The sequence below is a fragment of the Corvus brachyrhynchos genome, unplaced genomic scaffold (assembly GCF_000691975.1).
Source record: "Corvus brachyrhynchos isolate BGI_N302 unplaced genomic scaffold, ASM69197v1 scaffold95, whole genome shotgun sequence".
In the NCBI taxonomy this organism is placed as follows: Eukaryota; Metazoa; Chordata; class Aves; order Passeriformes; family Corvidae; genus Corvus; species Corvus brachyrhynchos.
The window spans coordinates 1,936,187-1,946,037 of NW_008238347.1; the positions used below are offsets into that span (position 1 = coordinate 1,936,187).

The 9,851-nt window shown below is 39.7% G+C and overlaps 1 protein-coding gene across 2 annotated transcripts; it reads left to right on the forward strand.

Annotated features, from left to right (window-relative positions):
* Window positions 1–933: 933 nt before the first annotated feature.
* On the forward strand, window positions 934–7,240 carry TRH (thyrotropin releasing hormone). 2 transcript variants are annotated; one of them, XM_017735269.1, is made up of 3 exons: window positions 934–3,690; window positions 4,700–4,917; window positions 5,783–7,240. In XM_017735269.1, exons 2-3 carry the CDS (start codon window positions 4,722–4,724, stop codon window positions 6,352–6,354), a joined length of 768 nt encoding a protein of 255 aa, XP_017590758.1. In that variant the 5' UTR covers window positions 934–3,690; window positions 4,700–4,721; the 3' UTR covers window positions 6,355–7,240. The 2 variants fall into 2 exon arrangements, with proteins under 2 accessions (XP_017590758.1, XP_008632686.2); XM_008634464.2 differs by having other exon boundaries at window positions 934–4,917.
* Window positions 7,241–9,851: the final 2,611 nt, after the last annotated feature.

Genomic DNA, 9,851 nt, shown 5'->3' on the forward strand with positions numbered 1-9,851 from the left:
TAAACCATCTAAAGATCATTGTGGCTGTACACACTCTGGCACTCTGATGTCAAAATCAAAATCAAAATGAAGAAAAGCTGGAATTATATCTCTCACAAAAATACAATACATGCTCCTGCAGGGCAAACTATTTACCTGTTCCTATGCAGGAAGGATCATGTTAGGAAGATCACATGGAAAAAGAGAGTTGTCCACCTATTACTGATATCCATCTCCCTAATTTTCTGCCTGAGTAGTTCAATCAAGGAACAAACTGGGAGGAGTGATATGAACAAAGTGTGCTTTTACATTTTCCAGACTAAACAAAAGAGCTGATTTGCCTCTCATTTCTGTTAGCAAACAAATCATTCCTAATTCACAACACTGTTAACAAGAAGAAGTTCAGACAGAACAGCTTAGATTTGCAGTCATTGCAAGAAATACAATTCAGGAAATATCCAAGAGGATAAAGTTATTTAAAGAGATGAGGAGATTGAAACTACAGTCCTAGTGACAGTGTACAAGTAATAAAAATTAATGGGATGCCTTAAGTAGCCAGTGGAGGTTCTCAGCCTCTCAGTCTTGCACACAGAAGTAAGGTCACATAGGTAACCTTTTAAATGAAAAAGATGTGTCTCTTGTGAGGTACTACCAAAAACCAAACCTGTTTTCAATAAAGGAATGCTAAGTGAATAGATTCTGGTGTCACTTCCTGACTTTAAAACTACTGATCTGTGACAAAGGGCAAACCGCTTCAAAATTCAGCATCTCCTAGTGAAACTGGGATGCAGTGAAGCATTAATTCCAAACAAGAGTATTTTTTATTCCTATAGGTCAAGAAAAGCAGTTCCCACAACAACTTATATATTTCAGGATTCTTAGAGGGATGGCCATACTAAAAATGAGCTATGTACTTTGCTGACTTTCCGGCGGGGGAAGACATGCAGACAATCAATATGATTGGTAATGCAAGCTTCGTTTATTAGCAATACAGAGGCACTTATATAGTATCAGTATACATGCTTGTCAGTTCTTGATTGGTTTAAGCTTACAAAAGCACATCCTTACTTCTACATAATTGGGTTAGATAAAAGACTACATTTGGCAAGCTTCTATTATTTATGTTTTGTCTTGAGAGATCAAAAATCTTCCTCCCCTCTCATGGTCAGTACATCTTATCAGCACAGCACTGTACCTCCTTAAAACTCCCTTTTGGTTCTCAGGCCTGTTTCTCACGCAGGCATTTTCTCATGGAGGCTTTTTCTCATGCAGGCCTTTGCTTGCAGGCTTTTTCTTGTACAGTTCTGTTATTAACTTGTACCCTTTATCAATAATCCATGTCCCTGATCCTCTAACCATTCTCCAACAGTACTTCAGTTACTTACCTCCGACAGTTTCAACAGCAAGGCAGTCAAAGTAAGACGTAAAAATTCAAAAATCTGCCAAGGAGAACTTTCTACTTGACTCCAGGCTGTCATAGCTGACTAACTGCACAAAACATGAGTGTCTGTATTCTTTAAAACAGAGATCAGACTTGGGATAGGAGCAGGTTTTTTCATTATTCACCTTCATTTTTAGGGACCAACTGTGTGGCCAGTGACAGCCCCAATGCTAAGGCCCCACTGCTGTGAACACCAACACTGAGCTGGACAAGTGCTCAGCACAAGCAGAGGCACCAAGCTCCTGGTGATGTGTGGTTAGTGACTGCAGTCAGCAATACAAGCAACATGTTGGGGAGGGGAGGAACACAGACCTCAGTTCATGCAGATCACATGTAAGGGTCTGCCTCCCAGTTTCTTCATTTAGAAGCCCTTTGAAAAGCTGGGGTGCCCTTGAGAATGTTTAAAAGAAAAATAAGGAACTTCCTCAACAGAGCTGATACAAGAGATCGAGGGACTTGATGCACCTGTGATAAAATACAGCAGTTAGACAAAGGGGTTGAGGATCACAGTGGTGCTGAAATGCTGTATTTAGGTATGAAATGTAGTAGTTCAACATCTCAGTGCAATTCTAGAACCTGCCACAGACTTACATGCCGCCTGGGAGCCAAACCCTGTGCTGACACAAGCTCTGGGCAAGTCTGGGGTATCCATGCATTTGTGACAAGACAAAAAAGTATAGCTTGGAAGACTTTGGAGTTTGAGAAAACAAACTCTCCCTTCTACCCATGAATTCATCTCAGTGTCATGAGTAATTGTGCAGTGAGGGGGAGGAAAGAACATTTACACTTATAAAATAAACCTCCAGAAATCTTTTAAATAGAAAAATCACCTGCAGGGAAAATGAAACTGAAAAAAAAGTGGCTGGAAAAAAGCCAAACAAAACTCTAAAAGGAAGGATATCATATTAAAAAGAGACAGTTTTCCAGCTGTGAAATAGAAAAAGGACATTTTTCATGAAAATAACCCGACTCCTTGAGGTGCTTAATTTTAACTTTCTTCCTTTAAACAAAGCATTAAAACTCTACTAAATGAGTCCAAAATAAGATAAAAATACCTCTGAACAAGGAGGTAAAGCTGATCAGGCAGGAAGTCCTGGGCATTGCACTGTGAATATAATTTTGCACCTGCTGAGGAGCTTTGCATGGGGATGTAATTGTAACACAGGACTTCATCCATGTTCTCTAAAGATAAGCTCAAAAGTGTCAAGAAGCAGATTTTAATGAGAATGAAACCAGGCAGTTTCCCATTTTATCAATGCCCACTTTCATTTACAGGGCAACACAGTAATTGTTTAAACTCAGGTATCGTGCCGGAGAGACCTTAAGGAGTTATTACACCTAGGAAATGCCAAGCAGCTGTGCAGTACTGTGTGGAGCAATATCTTAAATAGACAGATGGGTTAGAGACCAGAGAGTCTTATTTCTAGTTACAATAGTACAATGCTTTTTGAAGCACGTAGCAGCAACATAAACACATTTTAATACTTAATGCTGTGCACGCCATATTCTAAAATACTCTGTGGAAGCTTATGCCAAGAAAATATGGAATTGTATGCCAGAAACTGTATTGTGTCATTCAGAACAAGAACCCATGTTCTTATACACTTAATACATTTATTTAAATATAATCCATTACATTTTTGCCACAGGCTCTTAAATTTCTGTTTTGATGCTACTGAAGTAGAGTAACTATATGGTTTCCTCTCACATCAGTGAAATCAGTAAATAAATAGTGAGGGATAAAAAAGAACATATGCCAATTGTCTTTCTTGCCTAGCCTAATTAATTACCTACCTCTCTGCATCTACTCCAAAACCCTTGCTTAGTAGAGGACAAACAAGCTTAGTTTCGTTAAGCAAAGAAAACCTCCTTTTCTTTATGCTGAGTTACATAAAATTCAACATAATCTCTTCAGAGAATGGGAAAATAATTTCTGGGAGTCGAGCATGGCCATATGGAGGCCAGCAGATAACTGTGTGAATCTTAAAATGAATTCAAAATGTAGCTCTCTGAGAGCAGGAAAAAAACAAACAAAAAAAAAAGAACACATCATATCCCTTAAATTACCTCAGAGCTATTTGCATAAAGGGTCCAGAGGCAGTACAGTATAAGTACAGAGATGTGAGCCATCCAGAGAGCACACAGCAACGCTTCTGTTGGGTACTCCGTGTGCCTGCGGCAGCAAAAGGGCAACTCTGAAGCTCAGAGGCACAAACAGCTTTAAAGGACTTGGCAGATGCATCAAGCAAAAATCTGAAACTACAAATCAGGTAATTAATCAAGTAATTTCCTTTTTAGCAGATTCTACCTTTCTGTCTAAAGATTGCTCTGAGTCAAACAGGCTATGCAATGTTCTTAGGGCTGTTACTCAAGGATTTCATCAGAAGTAATAAAAACCTGCCAATAAGTAAGGTAATAAACTTATTCTCTATTTTAGATATTTGTAGGACTTCATAAAACTGTGCATTTCTTTTATGTTCTGAAGATATAATTAAGCTAAATGACTGCTATAGTAGTATTAAAGACGTATTCCATTCTACTGAAGGAACTCTGCTTACTGTAAAATAAATCCCTAAGTGTGCTAGGAATTCAGTGCTAGCTAGAAGAAATAGAAAAATACTTGGTATCTGGGCAAGAGGTAATAGAGGATACAATTATTATTATGTCTCTGAAAAAAGTATGAGGTACTTCCCTAATTTCTTTCCATGCAAGAAATCCCCCTGCCCCACAGAGCATAGCTGTCTTCTTATCCTGACAAATACCCAGGCACATGGCTACTTTAAATGTATAAAAAACCCCAGTTAAAAACTAGGGGATTATTTAGGTCTGGCTTTAACTAAAGGTGGAATGGAATTGCTGCTAATACCAGTATCATTTTAAAATGAACCCTTAGCAAAGGGAATTGCCTGGTGGAAATAGCAGGTGTAGGTGTCTGTACCTTGTGGGTACATAGTTCAAGGGGGAAATTAAGTTTGCCTCTTGGCAGACAGCAGAGTAAAATCACTGTTTTCAGAATCACCTGTGCCTTAGGATGTTCATATCATATTTATTCTGCCAGAAAAATGAACAACTGCCTGGTTTTAATTATGAAGAATTTAGATCCTTTGGAGGATAAAAAACAAACTGAGAGGTTAGTAACAGAAATGAGGAAAGACCCTAAGAGACTTCAATCCCTGCAGCAGTGCCATATTTGTTTTTTTCAGTGTCTGGAAATATTCCTGTTATTGCTAGGTTTGCTTGCTCCATCCTCCTCCCCTGTTGTTCTCTGTCCAATGGAAGTTGCAGGAACCCCTGTCCCACAATGCCATCTATCCAGCTGTCACTGCTACTCCTCTGCTTGACCTTGTGTGGTGTTTGCTTCAATGGGGGACATCTCCTTCCAGAGGAGAGTGAGAACATGGGAAGAAGTCCCCTGGATGACATCCTTCAGAGATCTGAAAGCCTCATTCTTCAGTCTGTCCTCAAGAAAGCTGAAAAGGAAGAAGAGATTAATAAAGGTATATATTCCACTGGGGACACCCATTTGGTGATGGTATAGCACTTGGCTGAGATCATTAGATCCAAGGTATCATTTCCAGGTTCTGATGTTCACACTTAGCACTAGAACTAAGGGGAGGGGAAGGATAAGAGGGCTGCTGCAATACACTGACAGTTCTTCAAAGATGCTTTCTTCTCTAAGATCTCTTTTCTCAGGAAAGGCCATACTATCACTAAGCAGCTGCTGCATAATAAAACGGTAGAAGCCTGTCACAGAAAACCTGCTTGTCTGGCAGGTACTTCCCTAGGGAAGCTCTAAGAGGACCCATGAAGGACATTCTGCAGTTGTGGATCCTATACCTAATGTAAATTCGAGGTGGGGGTGCTGCCATTCACCTACTACCTCAATCCTTCCTACTCCCCAGGAAAAGTGGGCTTTTTCCATGGCTGGGAATGCTAGAGGCTGCTTCACTGTCTGAAGCTCCTACCTTCTAGATGCTCTGCTACCACTAGTCACAGCAGTGGAAGATCAGACTCAGGGATTGCAAGAAACACCACATAGGTGCCTGCCAGCAAAAAGGAGCACAGGGTCCTTCCACAGTGGAAGATGAGCTGGCCCCAAGGGCCCACAGGAAAAGCCATCTTCCCTCTTTGCATCAATGCTGAGAATTGGTTGTGTTGATCCAAGACCTGAAATACAAAGAAGAGCTTAAGAATGAGTAAGAGATACTAATATGACTGTTATGACTGTTATGACTGTTAGCTGGAAAAACTGAGTTGGCTTTCAAAGAGCAACAGATTATGATCCTGCTCCACAAATTCCTATTACAACTTCCTTAGTCAGTATTATGGGGTCTCATTAACGTTATTCTTTTCCTTGGACAGAATCAAATGCCCCTCTGCTACAATGGCTTTCCAAAAGACAACACCCTGGGAAAAAGTACCTAAGCAACCTGGAGAAGAGACAGCATCCTGGAAAAAGAGATGTTGAGAAAGACACATCTTATGGAGACATTCAGAAGAGGCAGCATCCAGGAAAAAGAGACATAGATGACCTTGGTATCTATCTGGAGCTGAAAAGGCAACAGCCTCCTGGCAGAAAGTCACTGTTGGATCAGTTTGCTAACAGCCCTAGGGCACAGCTAACCTACATGAATGAGTTAACCCAAAGAGAACATCGAGGCAGAAGATATCCTATGTACAAGCACCAGCATCCCAGCGAAAGAGGCTGGAATTATGAGGTAGACCTATATGGTGAGAAACACCAGCATCCTGGAAAAAGGCACTGGAATTCTGACAGCTCAGATGATACAGGCCCCTGCAACCTTCAGGGGTCGTTTACCTGTCACAAAGGCAGCTTGTTGCTTGATTTAGTAGATGTTAACAGAGACAGGGTAGAAGAAAAGCGTCAGCACCCAGGAAAGAGATCAGCATGGGAGAGTGAAACAGAGGAATAAGAAAATAATTGTGTAGCATTTGCATTTGGTGAAGTAAACTGCCAGATCACCAAAACATTCCATTCACTCCCTTTTGGCTTCCTGTTGCTGACCTCTGCACCTATCTTTCAGTGTGTTAATGTTCCCATCCAAGTTAATAGCTTTGTCACACACTTAAAGCAAAGGAACCATCTGAATGGAAAAGGCAAGTACTGAGAATCTTCAACTCCCCCACTTTAGGAAGAGTGCTTATTTTCTTAGGAGCTCAGACCCCAGAACAATCCAGCTATGTGTTCCTAAATTAATAAAACAGGCTCTTAAATTTCTGTTCTGATGCTACTGAAGTAGAATAACTATATGGTTTCCTCTCACATCAGTGAAATCAGTAAATAAATAGTGAGGGAGAAAAAGGAACATATGCAAATTGTTTCAAAATGAAATAGAGCAAGTTTTCAGTTCTAAATGATAACATTCTGGAGACCTGAGTCCTTGTACACTATAACCTGTCCAGACAGTAAGCACTATAAAGAGACAGAAACAGTTTCGACTGGAACAAAACAGATGAGTGACTTCACAGTTTGACTTGGAACTGGCACAGGAAAACCTTTTACACCTAAGAGGCGACAGACTGCAAAGGGTTAATGCATCCCTGAACATCTCAAGCACACATTGTGACCCTCCTGACTGTGTACAGCCCACACTAGAACTCCCACCCTGGTGTGTCCACACTTCAGTCATGCCACTTGAAAACATCCCTTCTCCTCAGACAATTAATAATAAAGAGATCCTTTCCTTCCAGTGAGGATTTCTGATTTCTCTCCTCTCAAAGGAATGCTTTTATTTTCTGTGGTCAGACTTTCAAAAGTGTTCCTTTGATATGAATTATCCAATAAACATGAATAGTCAACTCTGGTGTCCTTATTGGTTGTGCAAACACAGTGCAGTAATGTGAAAAACATACAACCAACTCAAGCTAAATAAATTAACATCAAAGTGTATTTTTCTACATACAATCTCCTTGCACGTTGGTGGTCAGCACACGCTTGTACGTAAAACTGTTCCACTACTGAAGTAGAAGGATGATAGACTCCCTTTTCAAATCTTCCACCTGTATGACACACAAAACTATGTGTCTGGGCTAAACTCACAGCAGTCGTGTCGCCCACTTCACAGGGAACTTGATGAGAAGCTGATTTCCTGTTTGTGGGTCTAAACAATAGATTTACTGATTTTTGCAATTGATATGCAGTTACTGAGCACACTGAGTTACTCATATCACTTCTTGTTCATTCAAAGAGGTTACAGCACATCAATATTTTGCTAGAATGTTATTTTTACGAACAAATGAGTAAATTTTCCACCAACATTCATCCTCAATACCATTGAGACACATTAGCTGACTTGGAGCACCTCAGTTACAGAAGTCAGCTTTGCCATATGGTTTAGCTACCCTGAAGAAAAATAATTAATCATGTCACAAGTTTCACTGAAGGTAGATGCTCACAAGCTGATCAACACTTCAGATGGTCTATCAAACAATTTTTAACTTTGGAGGTAATATGCTGTTCAGTATGCGACAACGGGCACACCTCTTCTATTGACAGGGGGTTTCTACTAAACAAGTGCTGAAGAAATCCTTAGAGAAGATAGCTGGGGACATTCCATATACTTCAACTTCTTTCAGCACACTTTCTATTTATGATGCCTTTAAAAATGTTTCATTTGCATTTTATCAGGGAAAAAAGATTACTCTGAAGGATACCATTTCATATACCATTTTTGGCAATGAATGAATGCTGTTTAAACCCTGGGGAACACTACTTGCTATGAAATGTTCAAAATAAGTGAAAAACATGAATGAAAAAATTATCAAGTAGGTAAACATGGGTGACAGCAAGGATTACATATTTCAAAAGTTCTTTTTTTTTAAAAATAACTCAATGTAGTATTTCAAATTGTCCAGATTTTTTTTTTTTAATCAAAAGGACATTTTCTCCCAGTATCTGCATGAAAATTTCATTTCTATTTATTAATTTCTTCCTGTTATCTGCAATGTTGCAGACATACTAAGAGGCCAAGTACACTCTTGCTCCTACAGACATCATTCTCAGAGCACTGACTGCCACTGGGGATTTGACACTTTTGTGATTATGAAGCCTATACAAGCACAAGTTCGAAGTTAAGTATTTGTCAGATTTATCCAGACCCTAAAAGCTTTTTGGCTCTGGAGTTTGGCTAAGGGACTAAGCAGAAAATAGCCAGCTTTTATACTATAATGCTATGCTTCTTTGAATAGTAAGTATAGTGCAATCTCTTAGCAATATGTTTAGTTATAAGAATTTGTTAATTGCACATCTCTCTCATCATCTTATTTTTATTGTATACCTTCCCCTAACTGTCACTTTTTATTAGAACTTAAGAGAATTTAGTATCCATGCAAACATTCACAAGTAACTAGCTTTGCTCTGTCACTCACACTGTGACAACTGCAGAACCAGGCCTTGCAGTTGCACAGTTCCCTGAGGAGGTGCACTACCTGTCTGTCAAGCAGGCTGGGGCTCTTCAATGAGAACAAACCAGCAGCAGACTTGGTACAAAGGTCATGGAAGTCAGTAGAAAAATCTCCTCTGCAGAATCTGAATTAAATCCACAGAGCAAAGCCGTGCAATGGCCCTAATGTGGCAGCAGTCATGCAAAATCTTATTTCCAGCTTTAATTGAGACTAAAACAACCTCGCCAGATGAGTTTTTTGTTGATTCCACTACAGTTTTATATTTCTGGGTATTACCAGTTACTGAGACATAAGGGAGTTTGATTCCTAAAGCACAGATTTTACTTCAAAACGAGCTTTGTTTTTAATGGGAGCAGAAAGTTCATGTGAATCAGCTGTATAGTTAATATTTCCTGCAACTATTTTCAACACCTCTCACTATTACTGTTTACGCCCCCCCCCACACACTTATGAGCCTTGACCTCTTTGCTGACCCACTGTAATTAGTAAGGGCTGAGTGTTTCCAAGGGACATATGGCGCCAATGAACACGTTTATTACTACTTATAATGGCTCATCAGTTGAAAAAGTTTGAAAAAAGTTTGAAAAAAGTATCATCATCACAGATAAAGTAGAGTCACTGCTTCCCTGGTAACTCACCAGTTAACATCAAAGGGTCTCAGCTGCAAGTTTAAAGCATCACTCAGGACATTGTTATAAATAAAAAATATGATCTAAAGAAGTCAAGTGGAGAATGCAAGAGGGATGAGGCTGTGTGAGGTCTAGATTGTACAGAGACATGACACAAAAAATGAAGACAGCGAAATCCTTTTGATTTTAGGAAAGGGGTATGTGGACTATTAGCATTAGGGTGCAGAAGCCTCTCTCCCCTTCCAGTAAGAACAACATGAACTCCCCACTCCTGCAGGGTAATGAGGAAGGGGTGGACACAGAGACCTTCAACAAAACCAGATGGGAAACTCCATGAGAAAAATGAATTAATCTACCTGCCTTAAGATTACTTTTAG

What these genes read in the sequence shown, in the direction of transcription:
- TRH (XM_008634464.2), top strand. Translation starts at nt 4,722, where the DNA reads ATGCCATCTATCCAGCTGTCACTGCTACTCCTCTGCTTGACCTTGTGT. An exon ending in GGAAGAAGAGATTAATAAAG is followed by an intron (nt 4,918 to 5,782) that starts GTATATATTCCA and finishes TTCCTTGGACAG; the next exon opens with AATCAAATGCCCCTCTGCTA.